The 22,021-nt window shown below is 37.1% G+C and overlaps 3 protein-coding genes and 1 long non-coding RNA gene across 6 annotated transcripts in view; 1 reads left to right on the forward strand and 3 right to left on the reverse strand.

Annotated features, from left to right (window-relative positions):
• Window positions 1-22,021, reverse strand: part of LOC126950102 (uncharacterized) — a 480,177-nt gene that overhangs the window by 127,809 nt on the left and 330,347 nt on the right. The gene's annotated exons all lie outside the window — the stretch shown is intronic.
• The window catches only part of LOC126950111 (uncharacterized), a 189,675-nt gene that overhangs the window by 127,494 nt on the left and 40,160 nt on the right, over window positions 1-22,021 (forward strand). The gene's annotated exons all lie outside the window — the stretch shown is intronic.
• Window positions 1-22,021, reverse strand: part of NT5C3A (5'-nucleotidase, cytosolic IIIA) — a 49,672-nt gene that overhangs the window by 19,676 nt on the left and 7,975 nt on the right. Inside the window, exons 1-2 of one of the 3 annotated variants that reach the window (XM_050783285.1) lie at window positions 6,746-7,432; window positions 1,593-1,647 (exon numbers count right to left, since the gene is read on the reverse strand). The exons of 1 other annotated variant lie outside the window; for it this stretch is intronic. In XM_050783285.1, coding sequence (XP_050639242.1) covers window positions 1,593-1,628 — 36 coding nt within the window. In that variant the 5' untranslated portion in view covers window positions 1,629-1,647; window positions 6,746-7,432. Of the gene's footprint in view, window positions 1-1,592; window positions 1,648-6,745; window positions 7,433-22,021 lie in introns of those variants that run through there. One more of the 3 variants, XM_050783284.1, reaches the window with a different exon arrangement.
• LOC126950109 (40S ribosomal protein S29-like) lies at window positions 1,656-3,736 on the reverse strand. The gene has a single exon (XM_050783294.1). It carries the CDS (start codon window positions 2,036-2,038, stop codon window positions 1,796-1,798), a length of 243 nt encoding a protein of 80 aa, XP_050639251.1. The 5' UTR covers window positions 2,039-3,736; the 3' UTR covers window positions 1,656-1,795.

Raw genomic sequence — 22,021 nt, forward strand, 5'->3', positions numbered from 1 at the left:
AGAGGGCTCTAGGACCCAAGTAACAACATTATACAAAGAGGATTAACATTGTTTATATGTCAGGGAATTCCTATACTGCTTGTGTTCATATAAGATAAAAAAAAGTCAACCCAAACAAGAAAATAAGTTTTAGACTGGTTTAATTCTATGTATCAAAGAGATATGCTCAATTCCAATGAATCAAGTGCCAATCATTCAATGGATGCAAAGAGCTGCTATTAGTTTGAACCACATAAAACTGGCAATATTGGACTATATTTGACATATAAAAACAACAATTGCATGTGCTTCAATCTAAGAGCAATAACGAAACTGACTATGACTTAATTACCATTTTGAGTCAACTTTCACCTTTGATCCTACACTGGTTGAGGGAAAGATGAACAAGAGATTTATTAAGTGTGACCAAGTGCTGCTTGCTTGCTGTGTCACGCTCTAGTTTATAGGCCAGAAAAAAGCTAGACAGAAAGAGAAAGCTGAAAAAATAAATGGAACAGAAGAGGAGGCACAACAATAAAAAGAACACAAAGAGAAAACAAGAGATCATAGGGCAGTTGTTCCCTTCAAAAGAAAGGATTTTTAACAATTGTTGTTTTTAAGATTTTATCACTGTGAATATGGAGAACAGATGTAATTTCTTTTCACATATGCAAATAAATATGCCAGTTACACAGTTAAAACACTCACTAACATAATAGATTAATATTTAATGAATGCTTAATCTGCGGTTATTAGAAACTTTATATACGTTTTCATTAAGTATGAATAATAACGCACAGTTGGTGGTTTCACACCCATTTCTTAAAGGTAAGATTACTGCTCTCATTCAGGGCTATAGAAACTAATAAGGAGTAAGATTTTTTTTTTTTTGAGACGGAATCTTGCTCTGTCGCCCAGGCTGGAGTGCAATGGCACAATCTTGGCTCACTGCAGCCTCCGCCTCCCAGCTTCACACCATTCACCTGCCTCAGCCTCCCGAGTAGCTGCGACTACAGGAGCATGTTACTAATGCCCGGCTAATTTTTTGTATTTTTAGTAGAGACGGGGTTTCACTGTATTAGCCTGGACGGTCTTGATCTCCCGACCTCGTGATCCGCCCACCTCGGCCTCCCAAAGTGCTGGGATTACAGGCGCCTAGCCAGAATGAGTTAAGATATGAAGCCAGTTCTGACTCCAAAGCCTGTACATTTCCTATCTCATCCTAATATATATAATGCAACTCTATTGTCATGCAAGTAGTATTTAAAAAATTTCTGAATGCTTGTCATTTAAATGAGGAAGCCTACAATAATGTATTTCACATTGTTTGATTTAAGTGTGCTATTGCTGAGCAAAGAAAATTTAGCATAAAAAGGAATGGGTAAACATTTTATATTCTGAGAAGCACAATAATGTGCATTAGATTTCAAGCAAAAACATTTTAAAGATAATTTGAAATTCAATTCAATAAGTATTTGAGGTTTATTTTGTGATGCACTGCGAAGAAAGAGTTGTATAAAATTTCAGTCCCATAATTATCTGGTTAGAGACAGAGGTAAAAGTGGTGAAGATTTACCATTAATAAATGGAACTGGAAATAGGCAAATACCCACCATTTTGACATGTACAGCAGACTCTTGATTAGTCATTTCTTGGTTATCCAATCTTCTGGATTTTCCCAGGTGATGTCACAGCAAAAGAGAAAAAAAAAAAGTACACGTGACATACATAAATTTCAGGTTCTTCCTGTTATGCTAATAATATACTAAGGTGGTATTTTCGGTATGACTTATTTTGTTTTTTAAAAATGTTTATTTTATGTACAAAGAACTAATATGGTTTCTTTCATTGGGTGGATGCCCTGGATACTCCATTCAAGGAAGATTACTTGGTCCAACTCAATGAAACCTATGTCCTTCATGTACTGACGGAAACACTGACGGCACATATTGAGGCTGGGTTTCCGGATCAGACTATGCTGGTTTGGGCAGATGTGAGAAGAGCGAGAACCCTGGCCCAACTTCTGTAGGTGGCTCCAGTAAGGCTGCTGGTGACCCATCTTGCTTTCGGGAGTGCAATGAGGCAAAAGGCTTTGTTATGATTTAACATAGCCTATATTTGACATATAAAGCATTTTTTTTTTTCTAAGAAGCTCAGCAAGGGTTTTACTCTATCCAGCATAGTTTTGGATTAAACATTTTGTATGGAGAATCTGAAGCTCTCCTACAAGAACTTATATGGTATTAAGAAAATTGAATAAACTGAAAATGGAGTACATATTTGCAAAGAGCACTTTATTGCAAGAATATTTTATCAACACTTTCTCTACATGTAAGGATGAAGTTTGTGGGAAAATTATGCATTGCTACTACTGAATCAGTATAGGAATATACAGACAGAACAAAGTAAGGGAAGACATAACACAAAAGTCTAATTTTTCCTTCAATTTTCCTATATTAAAATCTTTAATTTTTTTTGTTTTTGAGATGGGAGTCTTGCTCTGTTGCCAGGCTGGAGTGCAGCGGCGTGATCTCGGCTCACTGCAACCTCTGACTCCCAGGTTCAAATGATTCTGCTGCCTCAGCCTTCCAAGTAGGTGGGATTACAGGCGCATGCTGCCATGCCTGGCTAATTTTTGCATTTTTAGTAGAGACGGGGTTTCACCATGTTGGCCAGGATGGCCTTGATCTCCTGACCTTGTGATCCGCCTGCCTCAGCCTCCCAAACTGCTGGGATACAGGCGTGAGCCACTGCGCCTGGCCTAAATCTTTAATTTTTAAATATGATATGACTAAGATATGAGCTGCATTTGAATTGTGCATTGTGTCTAGCACAAAATAGGTATGTGACAGTGTTTATTAACTGAATGAACCTTTTAGGCTCTGGGTGAAGTTTAAATATATCTGTTCATCAAACAAAAGGAACCAGTTTTTAAAACATCCTTCATCATTATTCTAAGGTTTTTTGTTGTTGCTGTGTTGGTAGTATAAAACTCAGGGAAAATTACTAATCTATTTTTGTTCCATAATGACTTTACTTTTACTTTATTTCAGATAAGTAAAATTTTATAATTAAAGCACTATTTAAAAATGGCAACTTACTTGAAGGGGAGAAAATATCTGACTTTTTCTTAAACTCTAGTAATGTAAGTTGGACATTAGATCTGTGTTCTTTATAATTAAAAGGTGTCATAGCAGATACATCAAATTTTCTCAAATTCTAACATTTGGTCCCTACCCCCTTCCATTTTAAGTCCATGAAATTACAAAATGCCTTTTTCTTCCTCTCTCAGAAAGCCTGCTAGTAAGTTGATAGTCTCATAATTGATGGCATCTTAGAATTAAGTACACATGATTTCCAAATAGTAAGATGATAACTTGCAATTTTTCACATCTGAAAAAGAGTGTATCTGCATATGAGTGTGTGTATATATATCGATATAAAGATGTGTATGTGTATATCTTTATACATATATATACACAGATATATATATACACACACACACACATATATATACATACACACATACAGTATATAACTCAGAAAACATTTGATCACCACCCTCAAAATATAATGGTAGTTTGGGGATTAGTAGTCTTTTTTATTATTATTATTATTATACTTTAAGTTCTAGGGTACATGTGCATAACGTGCAGGTTTGTTACATATGTATACTTGTGCCATGTTGGTGTGCTGCACCCATCAACTCATCAGCACCCATCAACTCGTCATTTACATCGGGTATAACTCCCAATGCAATCCCTCCCCCCTACCCCCGGGATTAGTAGTCTTTAGCTTAGATGATTGTAGTCAAGTTTAAGTAGACCTTCCTTGGTCTAACTTTTTTCTTTCATAGTCATCCAGATTTCTAACAAACAAGGTATTACAGAAGCTGCATGCAAGTCTATTTCTTCATTCATAGCAATCAAAGCCTAATTATTAAATGCTTACAGCTTTTCTTTGATGTTTACTATGTGAAAAGTGGTGTAGATTTCTCAAAGAGCACTATTTAAATAAAACCATCTCATTAGCTTGAAAAAAAGGAAGAGTGTGGAGACTGTGGAAAAGTACTGTAGAATTTATAAAAATACCGCATAATCTGTGAAACATTTGAAAACCTCAAGGGCAAACAATGCACGCAGTGAAGAATTAAACACATTTTAATATCTAGGAATCTAAGATCTTTTTGTTACACATTCAGGTAGTAGAAGCCCTCTCTAGTCTCTGTCTCTGAAGTATGGCTCTTTTTGGAACATACATTTTGAGTTTACAGGGGAAAAAAGTCAGTATAAGTTGGTAAAAGAATGATCATCTTTCTCATCATCTCATCAAATAAAAACAAAGAGTGATAAGAAATTTGATGGCCAACTTTAGGACCTTTTTTTTTTTTTTTGGTAAGTATACCAGTAATTCATGAATACTATGCAAATTTCAACTGAAGAGCTTTCATTCTTCCCAGTCCTCGCTAGCAATCTGATCAGAATTTATCTTTGTTCAAAGATAATCGCACATAAAGTGATACTGCAGTCCTTACACAAAAATTGCTCTAAGGTCTATATCATTTAAAAAGTGTAAAGACTCAGGTGTAAAATGTCAGCATTCTGGCACTATTCTAAGGAAGACACGGAAAATTAGGGCAGAGTATTTTTAAACCAATAGGCTTGTAAACCTATACCTGGTATATAAAGTTCTGGCTTACTTTGCCAATGGTCATCTGTTGCAGATGCTTCAAGAGAAGAGTTGCTGGAAAAAACACATCAAGTGTAGAAGACGTGTTCAAAAATAGAAAATACTGCCCTTGAACTATGAACTCTCTTCAAAGGAAGTTTTAACATTTTAAGTCTTCAGAGTCTTTAAGTATGAACTGGAAAATGTGGAAACTGGAAAATAATTACTTTGTGTGCTTTTTGTATGAGATTAAGGTCTCTACTATAGCAGAGTTCTTTACAAGGAATATGTAGGACAAGGCTAAAGACTGAAGCAAGAGGTAAGAACTTCACTTAACACAAACTTGACAACTCAAAACTTTATCATGGTATTTCATTCTGACGACAGTTTACAAGTCAATTAATGAAAATTGATTGGTATGTCTACATGAAAAAAATTACCTGATTTAAAGCAAGTCTTAAAGTATCTGAATGCAAACTGATTACTTTTAAAGGTCTACTTGACTCTGTCTTACAGGAAAGTAAAAATGATTAAATTCATGAATATAGCTTTAAAAATTGTGACTGCTTTAATTGTGATACTCGCAGAAACATGTAAACTACATTGATAAGGTAAGAATATTGTGAATGCTAAACTGTGTATTACTTACATAAGAAGAGGCATATATTACTATAATATGGACACAGTATCAGCAACAGTACCAAACATCCATGGTGAATCCATTTTTCCTATACTTTTTCAGTAACCTGTACTATTTGACTTTCTTAAGCTTGGGTTTTTTTTTTTTTTTTTTTTTTAATGTTTCTTAGGGTGATTAGCACATGCAAAATCAAACTATAAGTTCATCTTTTCTGTATGGTTGTAATAATTTTGGGGGGTATTTAAATAATTTTCCCTAATTAGATTTTCAACTCACCGGTGGGGAAAAAGAAACACACAAGCTGCAAAGTGAAACTTTCTCGATACAGGCATAAAACAAAAATGAAACTAAATAGCAAAGAGTGGGAGGGGTAGAAGAGGAAAGAGGAAAGGAGGAAAGAGGAAAAAACAGATTTCAAAAGCTAGTTATTTAAAAATGGGCAATTTAAACCAATTTTCCTAAATGGTAAAGCAGCTACGGAGTCAGAATTCTGTAGATATTTATGTAAATAAATAATTTTAGTGTTTAGAATTTATTCCTCTATCCTTCCCACGCTCACTGCCTCTAATATCTAACAATATTTTTTCAAGATAAGTAAACCACATACATAGCACATGGAAACTAAGTAATTTATACTGACAACCCTTAAGGCACTCTGAGTTCTTCTGTCCTTGAATTTGTCCTAGAACAACAGCATAGGTGACAAGCAATACCCAGAGATGCCGGGCTTGGATGCAGGCTGCCAATAAAAACTAAGCAAACTGCTTTAAGAAACGGTCTGCAGCATGATCTAACTTCTCTGACTTAAAGGAAAAAAAACAAAACTATAAAATGTAGAGAATTAAATTATTTAAATATAACTTAGCCATAATATTCTAGGCTTTTACTATAATATAAATTTTTGAATCTTAATTTTCAATATTTAATTTGTTATAAATCTGTAATCTAACTTTTATCAATTCATAAAACATACCAGTGATAATCCCATTCTATAAAATCCTGGGCAAAGCTCACGTGCACAAAATAAAAATTGATAATCTTTATTACTACCCATAATAAATGTTTCCTAATCCTAGTAACACAAAGCTTGTGGCTGTCAGTAAAACTGAGTCACACAGCGACTGAATGAACAACAAAATTGAATCTTAGAGTGTTTCCCCTCAACCTGGAAAGAGACTTCTGAAGGTACTTTGTTTTTTCTTGACATCTACATGTAAAACAAGAAGCTCTTAAAATTAGAACATATAAAATGTAATTTCTGAGACCTAAGACTCTTCAAAGTTTTGCACATTCATTTCTTCACAAATTATAAAGAAGTTTTGCATTATACTAAATCATTCTTTTATTTCCTAAGTTTGTATTTTAAAATGCCCAAAATTTCAGTAAGATACAGAATCAAATAAGAATCACATAAAGTTAGACAAGAGAAACTCATTTACATGAACTGTACACACTTACCCTGAAGGTAACCGGACAAGGCACACCAGCAAAAGAAAATTCTTCCTGTCTGAGAAGTACTAATATAGCACAAGGTGCAAATGAGGGCGGTTCCAAAAGCCTTGACTAAGCCCTATGCAAAAACCTTGTGACGCACCGCTGCACAGTACTTTATATATGCTCTTGGTTACAGCCTCGCTAGCTCTGAGCTAGTCACCAGGCAAGCTACATAACATTATCAATTGAAGTTATGTGATGATTAAAGAGAAGGTAAATCTGTACTATTAGAACTGGCAACTGGCCCTGGAAAGAAAAGAGGAACCTCTACACTAACACTTAAAAACATTCCCTTCCTCGTGGTTTGTCAGTGGTTTGTCAGTGCACTTCTGATATGTGAACTTTTCTGTATATTCTATTTTAATACAAAGTTAAAAAGATTAGGTTGCTGCTGCCAGGGCTGGAGGAGGAGGATGGGGAATTATTGCTCAAAGGATAGAGTTTCAGTTTTAGCAGATGAAAAGCGTTCTGGAGTGGACAGTGGTTGTGGTTGCACAGCAGTGTAGATGTACTTAATGCCACCAAATTAAATGCTTAAAAATGGTTTAAATGGTACCATTTATATTATGTATATTTTACCACAATTAAAAAAAAGATTAGCTCACTTAAAGTTCATAAACAAAAAGACAAGATATATGCAAATGTGGTCAAAAGACTGTTAATAGGCCGGGCGCGGTGGCTCAAGCCTGTAATCCCAGCACTTTGGGAGGCCGAGACGGGCGGATCACGAGGTCAGGAGATCAAGACCATCCTGGCGAACACGGTGAAACCCCGTCTCTACTAAAAAATACAAAAAACTAGCCGGGCGAGGTGGCGGGCGCCTGTAGTCCCAGCTACTCGGGAGGCTGAGTTAGGAGAATGGTCTAAACCCGGGAGGCGGAGCTTGCAGTGAGCTGAGATCCGGCCACTGCACCCCAGCCTGGGCGACACAGCAAGACTCTGTCTCAAAAAAAAAAAAAAAAAAAAAAAAAAAAAAAAAAGACTGTTAATAGTCTTTAGCAAAGGGCAGTGGGATTTAAAGTAATTTTTATATTTTCCTATACTTTTAATGAGACCAGCCATAAAATCTGAAAATGAAAATTAACTTCTATTTTAAAAAATTTTGGGAAAAAGTTCCTTCCTGTTAGAAATAAGAGCAGTCCAACTGTCGTAAAGAAAATATTTTTATTTTTATTTTTTTAAAGAGAACTAGTCTTGCTTTTAACCTGAGTAGTAGGGTGGCAATATGCTAATACCATGTGTCAGGACCTGATAGATAAGTTATGCCACGGGCTGTGGGAAACTTTATCATTAGGAACATGGCTACGCTACACTTACGTAAATAAATTTTTATTATCGGCTTTCTCTCTACTGCCCTCAGAGAAATCTAGTCTAGGTAATATTTCAGTAATCAAATTTAGTGAAGTATCATTCTCTATTAAAAATAACATGAAAAAAATTTTTAATTGCTGTTAAAATTGGTGTTAAAAAGCTATCCAGGCTGGGTGTGGTGGCTCATGCCTGTAATCCCTGCACTTTCGAAGGCCGAGGCAGGTGGATCACCTGAGGTCAGGAGTTCGAGACCAACCTGGCCAACATGATGAAACTCCATCTCTACTAAAAATACAAAAAATTAGCCAGACCTGGTGGCCGGTGCCTGTAATCCCAGCTACTCGGGGCAGGAGAATCACTTGAACCCGGAAGGCAGAGGTTGCAGTGAACTGAGATCGTGCCACTGCACTCCAGTCCACGCAACAAGAGCAAAACTCTGTTTCAAAAAAAAACAAACAAAACAAAACACAACAAAAACCCCAAAACCAAAAACCAAAAAACAAAACTATCCAAATCTGTATCTACCAAATGTGAAACCTTTGACACTGCTATCTTATTTTAATAAAATAATAAAATTCATAATGAAACACTCCTCTAAGAGGATAGCCTATTATTTCTAATCAGTAATGAAGACTCAAGGGCCACAAAAGGGTTCCATTTCTAAAATAGTTCTGTATTATATATGAAAATGATGACTTAAATGTCCTTTAATATTACTATAGTTAACAATGGTAAGAATTTGAAATATATCACTTTGAAAGATGATTCACAGATCACTTTCAACAACCAAGAATATTGAAATGGGCCAGGCATGGTGGCTCATGCCTGTAATCCCAGCACTTTGGGAGGCCAAGGCGAGTGGATCACCAGGTCAGGAGATCGAGACCATCCTGGCTAACATGGTGAAACCCCCTCTCTACTAAAACTATATTCTAAAAAATTAGCCGGATGTGGTGGCGGGCACCTGTAGTCCCAGCTACTTGGGAGGTTGAGGCAGGAGAATGGTGTGCACCTGGAAGGTGGAGCTTGCAGTGAGCCGAGATCACGCCACCACATTCCAGCCTGGGTGACAGAGTGAGACTCTGACTCAAAAAAAAAAAAAAAAAAAAAGAATATTGAAATAATAGTTTTACAATCTTTTTGGAGTGCAATTTAGAAATACTATTAAAAGCATTAGCAATATACATTCCCTTTGACATACCAATTTTGTGTCTAGAAATTTTTCCTGAAGAAATTAGGCGGTACACAAAATTAGCTGCCAGGATGTATACTGCAAATTTGTTTTATAATTCTGGGAAACTGGAAACAACCTACATGGCTGATATTTAAATGTTCACGAATACAGAAGAGGTGAATAAACTGTGATATATACATAAAATATAAAATTATACTGCTCTTAAAAATTATTATGAATAGCTAAAATGTATTGTGTTTACTATGTGCCAGATGTCTCTAAGCACTTGATATTCCTTGTCTCATATAATACTTATAAACAACCTTAGAAGGTATGTGCTAGTATTATTCTCATTTTACTAGTGAGCAAATTAAGCCTTATACTTGACAAGTGGCAGAAATGGATTCAAACTCAGTTCTAACTTCAGAATCCATGTTTCAGATCACTGCACAGTACTGCTCCATGAGCTGAGTATTTACAGACATATGGTCTACTATTGATTGAAAAAGGTTATAGTATCTACAGCAAGAGACCAATTTGCGGAGGAAAAATCTTTATACAAGTATAGGAAAGTTTAAAATAGAATACATAAGACAGTATTTGTAATGACATTAAGGGGCCATTTTTACAACCTGAGTTTTAGAAAATAAATGTGCTCCTTGAGAAATTTAAATAGCATGTTAAAAAACGTCATAGGAGTAGCATCTATAGTGTCCATAATCAGAAAAGAAAGCTAAAAATCCACTCAACATCATATAGTTGGATTGTTTGAAACAATGTTTCTAACAGAGACACAGAAGCAAGGAATCCAGCCAGCTTAGTGGGCTCCAAAACAAAACACTTCATGGCATGGAAAGAAAGCTGGCTGGTATCCTATCAAAAGGAGTGTTGGTCTCTAAGGGTAGGTGGTTTGGGCTCTGCTGGTGTGTGTGCCTGTCCTGCTAGTCTGATTCTAAGAAGAGGGAAGAGGGGGAATATGGATGTCGCTTCCTGCCTGTAACAGACTTCATCTTTTTAATTCCACCCAGTGTGTACGTGATAGGAGTGAGGTAGGAGTGAGATAGTGGGACTGGTGGGGTGTCCCTGGAAGAGGGACTAACATGTATCAAGCACTTTCTTGCTTTGTCAAAGTCCCAGAAGCATGCAATGGCCCTTTATATACATTGTAATTCAACTGGTATAATTTTAAGAGAAAAACAATACTTCTCCCTTTTTATAAAGAATCTGAAGTCAGGAGAAGGTAACACACTTACTACTTATGTGACTTAATGTACAAGAGTTGGGACACTTTTTTTGTTTTTCTTTTTTTTTGAGACAGAGTTTCACTCTCGTTGCCCAGGCTGGAGTACAATGACGCGATCTGGGCACACCGCAACCTCCCCCTCTTGGGTTCAAGAGATTCTCATGCCTCAGCCTTCCCCAGCAGCTGGGATTACAGATATGCGCCACTATGCCCGGCTAATTTTGTATAGGAAACTTTTTGAACCAAACTATATCAGGCTGTCTCTGGGCAACACATAACATGAGAGGGCTTGAGAAGTCTACGAATGAGTAAGAATGTTTAAAAAATATGCCACAAGAAAGGAACAAGGACACAAGCAAAGCACTGAATCAAAGATACTGAATTTTGTTTCTAACAGCTCCAGGGCACTTAATTTTTTTTTTTTTTTTGAGAAGGGATAGAAAGGATATGGAAGTACAAAGTTATAAAGACAGGTTCTTTAACTGCACAGTGGACTTTCACCTCTGTACACAATAACTGGGCCCTGTTGCCTTGGAGTTTCTTTACTCATTGACATAGAAACAGAAATCACTCCTATCACTTCTAGTGGCAAACTCTGGATCTAAAATTCATATGCCAAAGAGCACAGCACCTGCACAGAATTCACATCTTTGGAAGATTTTTTTCCCTCCCCTTTTAACACTGAAACTGAATGTCTTTATCCATGGAAAAAGGGATTTCCATTTGTATTTCTGAGTAACTAGTTAAGAGCTTTTTAGATAGTCAATTATTCAATCAACTTGAAAAACTAAAAATTATCACTTCGTATTTTGTCATCAGAAGATTTCTCAGAAATTCCAAATAATGAAAAAACAAAAAGCCCTCAGAAAACCAAATATATGAATTCAAGCTTTAATAACTTATTATTTGTCTTTAACATTGGGACAGGGAAGTAAACAAAGGTATTGCATTAATTAAAAGTTGCATGTAAAAGAAATCACATCATAATCCCGCATAAAACCTGTAGCAAGTATTGTTATTTCTCAACAATACAATCTAGACTTACCTACTAACTTATAGTTGGGCTACTATAATCCAATTACCTTTCCAACAAGGAATGTATTTTTAAACTTAAATCGGATGACACCCAAGGAAGTTATTCCAAATAAAACAATGAAGCCACCATATAAGGAAGGCAATTTAGAAGATGAGATGCAATAGTCTCTATACTGACTCTTGCGAAACTTGTTCTTGCTAATTGCTGCATGATGTAAATAGAAAGATGATTTTTTTAAACATGCAAAACATCAGTCTAGGTATGTGAACTTCTCTTCAAACTTCCCTGAAGACAACAGTGAATTGACTTCAATATTATGACTGTTCAAAATAGAACTGAAACAAGGTACTATAAATGTTTACATGAATATGGTTTAAAATGTATAAGGAGCAGAAAACAGAGACGAAACAATCATTTACTATATTTTTTGAAAATGAACGGCAAATGAAAATTTTCTTTTTTTGTTTTTTTTTGAGACAGAGTCTCACTCTGTCACCCATGCTGGAGTGCAGTGGCACGATCTCAGCTCACTGCAACCTCTGTCTCCCGAGTTCAAGCGAATCTTCTGCTTCAGCCTCCCGAGTAGCTAGGACTACAGGTGTGCGCCACCACACCTGGCTAATTTTTGTGTTTTTAGTAGAGATGGGGTTTCACCATGTTGTCCAGGCTGGTCTCAATCTCCTGACTTCATGATCCACCCGCCTTGGCCTCCCAAAGTGCTGGGATTACAGGCGTGAGCCACTGCACCCGGCCCTCATTTTTTTTTTAATTTTCTTTAAAAAAAAAAACATAGAGACTGGGTCTCATTATGTTGCCTACGCTGTAGTACGGTGCCTATTCACAGCCGTGACCTTACCACTGATCCGCTTAGGAGTTTGGACCTGCTCTATTTCCAACCAGGGCTAGTTCACCCCTCCTCAGGCAACCTGGTGGTCCTCTGCTCCCAGGAGGTTCCTATATTGGTGCTGAACTTAGTGCAGACACTTGATTGGCACAGCACACTAAAGCGTGGAACTCTTGGGCTCAAGTGATCCTTCCACCTCAACCTCCCAAGGACTATAGGCGCTAGGCCAGTAAGCCCAGCCTCATGTTTTTTATCATTTAAGACCACTGCAAAAATTTATCCTAGTAGATGACTGTGAGTGAGACTGATTGCAGCCTTATGAATTTACAGACATATGTATATGCAAACTGAGGAGAACCTATGGTTCCCATCTCAATGCATTTCTTAAACTTTGCAAAAATCTAGGCCGTGGGCTGTGGCTCACATCTGTAATCCCAGCACCTTGGGAAGTCAAGGCAGGAGGATTGCTTGAGCCCAGGAGTTTGAGACCACCCTGGGCAACATAGGGAGACCCAGTCTCCACAAAAAACATTAAAAAATTAGCCAAGTGTGGTGGCATGTGCCTGTAGCCCCAACTACTCAGGAGGCTGAAGTGGGAGGATCACTTCAGCCCAGGAGGTAGAGGCTGCAGTGCAATCATGCCACTGCACTCCAGCCTGTGTGACAGGGGGAGGCTGTCTTAAAAAAAAAAAAAAAAATTGCAAAAATCCAGATCAAGTAACTTAATTTCCAAAAACTCAAGTAAAATTGTTGAACATGAACTATATCTTTTTTATTTTCTTACTTAAAAAGCATTAAATTTTGTTTTAAACTTTTAGCGGAAATGACATTTATGTTACAATAGGTAGGTCAGGTTCAAGAAAATAAGATGTAAGACAATAACATAAATGAAGAGAGTTTTTCCTGTCTCTCCTTTCAAATGCCGTATATTTGAATATTTCAAGATGCTTAGCACTGACTTTTTTTTTTTAAATTTATTTTGGAGATAGAGTCTCGTTCTGTCACCCAGGCTGGAGTGCAGTGGCGCAATCTCGGCTCACTGCAACCTCTGCCTCCTGGGTTCAAACAATTCTCCTGCCTCAGCCTCTGGAGTAGCTGGGTCCACAGGTGCACCCTGCCACACCTGGCTTCTTTTTTTTTAAGAGTCAGGGTCTTACAATGAGGCGTAGTAGGCTGGTCTTGAACTCCTGTGCTCAAGCGATCCTCTCACCTCAGCCTCCCAAATGTTTTTTTTAATTATAGCTGAATCTCTATGATTGAAATGAAATAAGATGAAAAGCTTTGTTTTAATTTTGGACTCCTTCTACACCTCACAATTGGTATTCTTGCCCTTAAAAAGAAACAAACAATATTGTTTAAAATCACTATTTTGTTATAAGTTATAAACTAGTTCAACCATTATGGAAAACAGTGTGGCGATTCCTCAAGGATCTAGAACTAGAAATACCATTTGACCCAGCCATCCCATTACTGGGGATATACCCAAAGGATTATAAGTCATGCTGCTATAAAGACACACGCACACGTATGTTGATTGCGGCACTATTCACAATAGCAAAGACTTGGAATCAACCCAAATGTCCATCAGTGACAGACTGGATTAAGAAAATGTGGCACATATACACCATGGAATACTATGCAGTCACAAAAAAAGGATGAGTTCGTGTCCTTTGTAGGGACATGGATGCAGCTGGAAACCATCATTCTCAGCAAACTATCGCAAGAACAGAAAGCCAAATACTGCATGTTCTCACTCATAGGTGGGAATTGAACAATGAGATCACTTGGACACAGGAAGGGGAACATCACACACCAGGTCCTATTGTGGGGAGCGGGGGGGGGAAGGGATAGCATTAGGAGATATACCTAATGTAAAAGACGAGTTAATAGGTGCAGCACACCAACATGGCACATGTATACATATGTAACAAACCTGCACATTGTGCACATGTAACCTAGAACTTAAAGTATAATACTAATAAAAAAAAAATGGCAAAAAGGTAATGCAATTTAAGCTTTTATTACTGGTGCACTATATTGACTACATCTAAATGAGGAGTAAAAAGTAAGATTTAACTTACTACCCTCCCTTCTTACTGTGCCACATAAACACATTAAATAAATAGTAAGGCAAGAGAATAATAAACAAAAGTATTTTGAGATTTAAATTCATGAATTAATAGTAACTAGTAGCAAAATTATCTGAAATCATATGAAGGATTGGTGGGAGATAACTTGAGTTGAATACTATGCATCAATTAAAGAAATTTTTAAATAGTTATGATATCCAGGTGATATAATAGCATAAATACAATATAGTCATGTAAATATAAGTGTAAATTTATAAACAAATTAAGTAAATAATCTTGATTTAAAACATTACAGAATGACTTCATTTGGGTAAAAAAATGATACTTAATAATTACACACATAGAAAAATAAAGGAAGTACATTTGCTAAAATAGGGGTCTTTTAAGGTGGTGAAAATTATAGATTTGTTTTGTTCATCTAGATTCACTTTTATATCAACGTGTATATGATATAAAAAGAGAATCAATACAAAATAAAATGGATAAATTATTTATTTATTTGAGACAGGGTCTCACTCTATCACCTGGACTACAGTGCAGTGGCATGATCTCAGCTTACCAGCCTCAACCTTCTGGGGTCAAGTGATCCTCCTGCCTCAGCCTCTCGAGTAGCTGGAACTACAGGCATATGCCACCACACCTGGCTTTGATGTATGTGTGTGTGTGTGTGTGTGTGTGTGTGTGTGTGTGTGTGTCTCTTTTACTTTCTTAAATAGGATTAAATTCTGTATTTAAATAAACTTTTAGAGGAAAAGACATTTATGTTGCAATAGGTAGGTCAGGTTGAAGAAAACAGGATGTAAGACAATACCATAAATGGAGTCTTCATTTATGGTATTGATATACTTGATTTTTGTGTGTGTGTGTTTTCTTTCTTCTTTTTTTGGATATATTTGATTTTTAGTAGAGATGAGGTCCCCTTATTTTGCCCAGACTGGTCTCTAACTCTTAGGCTCAAGTGATCCTCCTGCCTCCACCTCCCAAAGTGCTGGGATTACAAGTAAGAGTCACCTTGCCCGGCCTGGCAAACAGTTTAAATCTGGATCATAATTCAGGTACTCATGAGCCCAATTATTAATTTAAAGTTAGGTCACATGATTAGAAACCCATGAATGTGGACCTCATAAGTTAGTTTTATGAAATCTATAGTGAATCACATGATCTATGCTTGCTATAAGTGTACTAGAGGGGATTCAAAAGTGAGTAAAACATATATGAAAGCTTTATTATCTATCATAACTTATGTTTCTTGTATAGTTTGAGCCAAATTAAATCTCAGTAGCTCAAAATTAAATAATTATATATGCAACGCTTCCAAGACTCCCTGGGTCACTTAAATCATCTTCAACAATTATGGCAAGCATTCACGGATCAGGCCCTGTTTTCTACAGTGCTAACTGCTCAGGTTACAAATTGTTGCTAAAAATTTGACATAATGCTGGATATCTCCCCATATCCCATCTTTTTAAACTTTAAGAAAGATGTATGACATAACTAAACATTCTACTATCTCCAAATCTGAGGGCTCAAATGGAATATTATTTAGAGATAATGATTAATGCATTATATAATTAAACCTACTTTAAGGGAGTATCGTGTCTAAAAGTAAGTTGGACAAAATTAGCTTTATTAACAGAAGGGAGAAGATAGGACAATATTTATTGAATAACTACTATGTATTTTATTTCACTTGAAATAAAATACAAACACTAAGAACATATTATTTATTAATTATTATTATTAGGTCTTACAGCAACATTGCCTGACAAAGACAAAATACATTCTTAATATAATACCCTGAAGTAAACAAGGCATAAGAGTATTTAGGTGAATCATCCCCATTCTAGATAACTGGCAATTGAAGCTTAGAAAAGTTTAGTATCTTGTCCAAGGATAAACCATTAAAATGTGGCAGAGCTGAGATTTGAACCAAGGATTTACCAACTATTAAACTTTCAAAGACCACCCCATTCCCTTACAAGATTGTCTTCTGTTCAAGCCATAGATTCTATAACTTGTTAAAGGAAAAAGATACTGTATATCATTACTAAATAAGCCACACACAAAGAATTACAGAACAAAAATTATGGAACACTACAGTTCCCTATCTTACCAAAATTACGAACATGTGACAAAATCTCTTTTATGTATATATTGTACACAAAATAGAACTTTTATTCTATTTATCTAGCTTGGAAAGATATCAAAATTTTAAAAATTGGCGACAGGCTGGGCACAGTGGCTCACGCCTGTAATCCCAGCACTTTGGGAGGCCAAGGTGGGTGGATCACAAGGTCAGGAGATCAAGACCATCCTGGCTAACACGGTGAAACCCCGTCTCTACTAAAAATACAAAAAAATTAGCCAGGTGTGGTGGCAGGCGCCTATAGTCCCAGCTATTCGGGAGGCTGAGGCAGGAGAATGGCGTGAACCCAGGAGACGGAGCTTGCAGTGAGCCGAGATAGTGCCACTGCACTCCAGCCTGGGCAACAGAGAGAGACTTAGTCTCAAGAAAATAAATAAATAAATAAATAAATAAATAAATAAATAAAAATTGGCAACAAATGTACACCTGCTAAAATTACCCAAGCAGGGAAACTATCCAAAAGCTTCAGAGTACAAAAATCAGACTGATGCTGACTATGCTACTTAAGTAGCTAGTTCCTAAGTGAGTTAACAGAAAATTAGAAAAGTAACTACAGCTAGACAGTGTTTTAAGGATTAAATAAATGTGTAGAGTATACTTGGTCATAGTAGACACCTCTAAATTTTAGTTTTTCCCTAGTTACGGAATGACAGCACAGTGCCAAATTAATCCAAATGGGAGTCAGTTTCTAACTGCTTTCTAGTTCTAGTCCCAGTGAAGCCTCCTTTTTTTTAAGCCGACTACAGTGAGTTTCTACTTTGCAACATTTTGCTATGCTGTATATAATGCTTGGGTTCTCAACTTTTTCCTGTCTCATCAAATTTTATCTAGCAACTTGCTCTCTTAGAACCCTAACCATTTGACAGAGAAATCCAGATGGACTGAAAAACATCTTTTTCACTGGGGAGATTGCGTAACTAACGATATCGGAGATGAGGTAAAGGAGAAGGCTATGCCTTCTGACAAGGCAGTAGAGAAGATAGAACGGGGACAGGAAGGATCTTGCAGGCACTGGCTATCTACTTCCACCTAATTACAAGAAGGAACTTGGCAAACAAATGAAGCAACTCTTTAATGAACTGCTAAACTACTTTGTAAAAATAGCACCTTGAAAATGAGGAAGATAAACAACATATATGAAAAAAATGACAAAATGGCATTTAAGTCTATAATGGCAGAAGGTTGTCATACTTGGTATAAATTAATGGTTTAAGCAACTCTGAGAGTTAACATAAAAGTGCGTTAACACAAGAAAGATAATTTGATATAGAATAGTAGTGTGTCACAATGGCCAGAGAAGTCTGCCACCTGCTGATGGAAAAATGGAATTGTATAGATTTCCCTACTGCTGTTTTTAAGGAGAGAAAAAAAAACCCTATCAGGTATGGTTTAATGACATTACATGTTAAATAAGTTGTTGGGCTGAAGATATAAACTGCAACCTCTAATTTAAAAGAGAATAAAGGCTAAAATAGGACTTAAGATTCTTTATATCTCTCTCTCTACTTTAATAACTCTAAATATGTGATGCCTGAACTATTTTTATTTTTATTATTTTTATTTTTTCATTTCTTTAGTTTTTTTGAGACGGAGTCTCGCTCTGCCACCCAGGCTAGAGTGCAGTGGTGCAATCTTGGCTCATTGCAACCTCTGCTTCCCAGGTTCAAGTGATTCTCCTGCCTCAGCCTCCTGAGTAGCTGGGATTACAGGCATCCGCCACCACGCCCAGCTAATTTTTGTATTTTTAGTAGAGATAGGGTTTCGCCATGTTGGTCAGGGTGGTCTCGAACTCCTGACCTCGTGATCCGCTCGCCTCGGCCTCCCAAAGTGCTGGGATTATAGAGCCACCACGCCAGATCAACTGAACTATCTTTAAAGCAAACAAAAGAGGCAAATATGGAAACTATTTAACATAAAATACACAGGGAGCATTCAAAGTACTATGAAAATTAAGGATAATCCAAAACACTGTGCAAAAAATACAAAGTCCTATAGATTTCACCTCTGCAATCCATCTCTTTTCTGTCTTCCTCTTTCTATGGCTCCTATAACAGTTTAATACTTCATTATCTTTAATACAGGTTTATTTTAATTCCTGCTCCCCACCTCCAGATTCTAATAATGTTAATTTAGTGTGTGCTCAGTTATCAGTTTAATTGTATCAAAATGCATTCCAGATGGTATCACTTATTTTAAAAACCATACCCAAAGACTCTCTAGCAAATAAACTGCAAATATCTTATACTAATAGAGAGGTTCTACAATGTGGTCCCAACACACTTTAAAAAATCTTGCTGCTTTTAAAAAACCAATTTTAAAAATATATAAAAGCAATACATGCTTATATGTCAAACAATATAAAAGGTTAAAGGATGAAAAAGTTGAAGTCTCCCTTCCCAGTCTCATCCTCCCAAGTCCAGTCATTAGTAAAACTAGAAACAGCTTCAAAAGTTTTTTTTTTTTAATTTCCAACGACAGAAGGATATACGTGTGTATTTCTTTTCGGAGCACAACTGTTCTGCAACTTGCCTTTCCCCTTGTCACCATTTCTTGAGCTTTTTAAAATGTTAACATAGCCCGGCACAGTGGCTCACACCTGTAATCCAAGCACTTTGGGAGGCTGAGGCAGGTGGATCACCTGAGGTCAGGAGTTTGAGACCAGCTTGGCCAACATGGTGAAACCTCGTCTCTACTAAAAATACAAAATTAGCCGGGAGTGGTAGCAGGTGCCTGTAATCCCAACTACTCGGGTGGCTGAGGCACGAGTATCACTTGAAGATGAGAGACGGAGGTTGCAGTGAGCCGAGATCGTATCACTGTACTCCAGCCTGGGTGACAGAGAGACTCCGTCTCAAAAAAAAAAAAAAGTTAACTCATACAGATTTCTTTTTCACAGCTGCCCAATATTTTATTATACAAATGAAATATTCATTTAACCAATGGTATACTGCCTTTAATAAAGTAAATGAAAGTACCTATTTTTCTACATCCTCATCACTCTCTTTATACAGTAATTGTCTGGCAGCCCCAATTCTAACTATTATTTGTGAGCAAGTAACCAGGAAGTTTTGTTACACATAAAATTTACATTTTGCTGTGGTAATAATTTGAATTATTTACTTAAATGATTCTCAAGCTTTAGCACATATCACAATCACCTGGAGGGCTTGTTAAAACAGCCTGCTGGGCTCAACCTCAAAGTTTCTGATAGTTTGTCTGGGGTAGGGCTAGACAACTTGCATATATATCAAGTTCCTGCTCAATGCTGATGCCATGGACTGGGACCACTCTTTGAGAACCACTGGTGTAAAACACTAGTATATGGGACCCTGTATTTCAAAATAAGGTTTCATCCTTCTCTAGTTGTCATGGTTTATATAACCAGCTCTTATGAGCCTTAGCCAGGTTGTAAAAAATTGCTATATTGTAGGAAAAAATGCCCACCTCTTGCCCCCCAATCAATGGCTAGTACTGGTAATCAAGGTGAAGAAAGTAAAAGGATCTAAAAATGTAATGAGCCTGGGCAACATAACAAGACACTTTCTGTTTTGGGTTTTTTTCGAGATGGAGTCTTGCTCTGTTGTCCAGAGCTGGAGTGCAATGGCATGATCTTGGCTCACTGTAACCTCTGCCTCCTGGGTGTAAGTCATTCTACTGCCTCAGCCTCCCGAGTAGCTGGGATTATAGGCATGTACCACCACGCCTGGCTAATTTTTGTATTTTTAGTAGAGACAGGGTTTCACCATGTTGGTCAGGCTGCTCTCAAACTCCTGACCTTGAGATCCGCCCACCTTGGCCTCCCAAAGTGCTGGGATTACAGGTGTGAGCCACCGTGCCCAGTAACAAGACCCTGTCTCTAAAAATAAAATTAGTCAGGCATGGTGGCACATGTCTGTACTCCCAGCTACTCGGGAGGCTGAGGTGGGAAGATGGTTTGAGCCCAGGAGGTCGAGGTTGCAGTGAGCTATGATTGCACCACTGCACTCCAGCCTGGCTCACAGAGCGTGATCCCATTTCTTAAGATACATAAATGAATGAAAGAAAAAAGAACTAATGGCTTTTAGTCAGAAAAAAATTTGTGAATAAATTTAAAATGTAAGTATCCAGTTAAAAGGGGACTCCATCTGTTAGGCAAATGAATTAACAACAAAAGGAAAGAGAAAAAAAAATTGTAAAGCTAAAACTGTTTCAGGAAGGAGCTGTTTCTAGCTAACATAAAAGTAGCTCACTAGATAAGAGAACAACTTTTCATTAAAGTTGAAAATGTGGTTAACTTGTGGCATGCAGATAATGTACAGGAAACGTGACAAACACGATTTGAAAGGACAAAGTCATATATGCCTGGCACAAACACTTCCATGTTTGCCAATTTGGGAATTCAAGATCATCTTGAATATAGCCTTTGATAATGTTAAGAGTTTAATGGGCTGGGCACGGTGGCTCACACCTATAATCCCAGCACTTTGGGAGGTAGAGATGGGATGGCTTAAAGACCAGGAGTTTGAGACCAGCCTGGGCAACACGCCAAACCATCTCTATAAAAAAAAAACAAAAATAAGCCAGGCATGGTGGCATGCGCCTGTGGTCCCAGCTACCGGGGAGGGTGAAGTAGGAAGACCACTTGAGCCAAGCAGATCAAGGCTGCAGTGAGCCATATGGTGCCACTGCATTCCAGCCTGGGTGATAGAGCGAGACCCTGTCTCAAAAAACAAAACAAAAAACAAAACAAACAAACAAACAAAAAGAATTTAATGTTTTTTCCTGTTTTTCAAACTGGAGCAATCATGATTTTTATCCTTCAAACATCACCTCAGCCATGAATCATTACCCAATGTCATCTCCTGTTTCTTTATCACATAGCCTTTTGTTGCTATGTCTCACAACCTTACACAGGTTGAATATCCTTTACTCAAACTGCTTGGGACCAGAAGTGTTTCTGATTTCGGGTATTTTGGGATTCTGGAATATCTGCACACACATTATATGGTGGGGATGGTGCCCAAGTCTAAATTTGAAATTCATTTATGTTTCACATCCACCTTATATACAAGGCCTAAAAGTAATTTTATAAAATATTTTACACAATTTTGTGACTAAAACAAAGTTTGTGTACTCTGAACCATCAGACAGCAAAGGTATCAATATCTCAGCCACTTGTGTGGCATCATGTCAGTGCTCAAAAAGTTTCAGATTTTGAAGCATTTTGGATTTCAGATTTTCAGATTAGGAATGCTCAATCTGCATTCATTTTTGGAGTACTATTAGGTCTATAGTTTTGAAGCTAGTTGTGACACATAATTGGGAGATTAGCTTCCATATCTCACTAGGACATATGAAGGAGGTGGCTATGTGTTGAGAGCTACTTAAAATCTAGATATTTCAAGTGTGAATGAATA

This window comes from Macaca thibetana, chromosome 3, assembly GCF_024542745.1.
Source record: "Macaca thibetana thibetana isolate TM-01 chromosome 3, ASM2454274v1, whole genome shotgun sequence".
Taxonomy (NCBI): domain Eukaryota; kingdom Metazoa; phylum Chordata; class Mammalia; order Primates; family Cercopithecidae; genus Macaca; species Macaca thibetana.

Bases quoted from the DNA above. Each gene is read 5' to 3' on its own strand.
- LOC126950109 (XM_050783294.1), bottom strand. From the start codon at position 2,038: ATGGGTCACCAGCAGCCTTACTGGAGCCACCTACAGAAGTTGGGCCAG.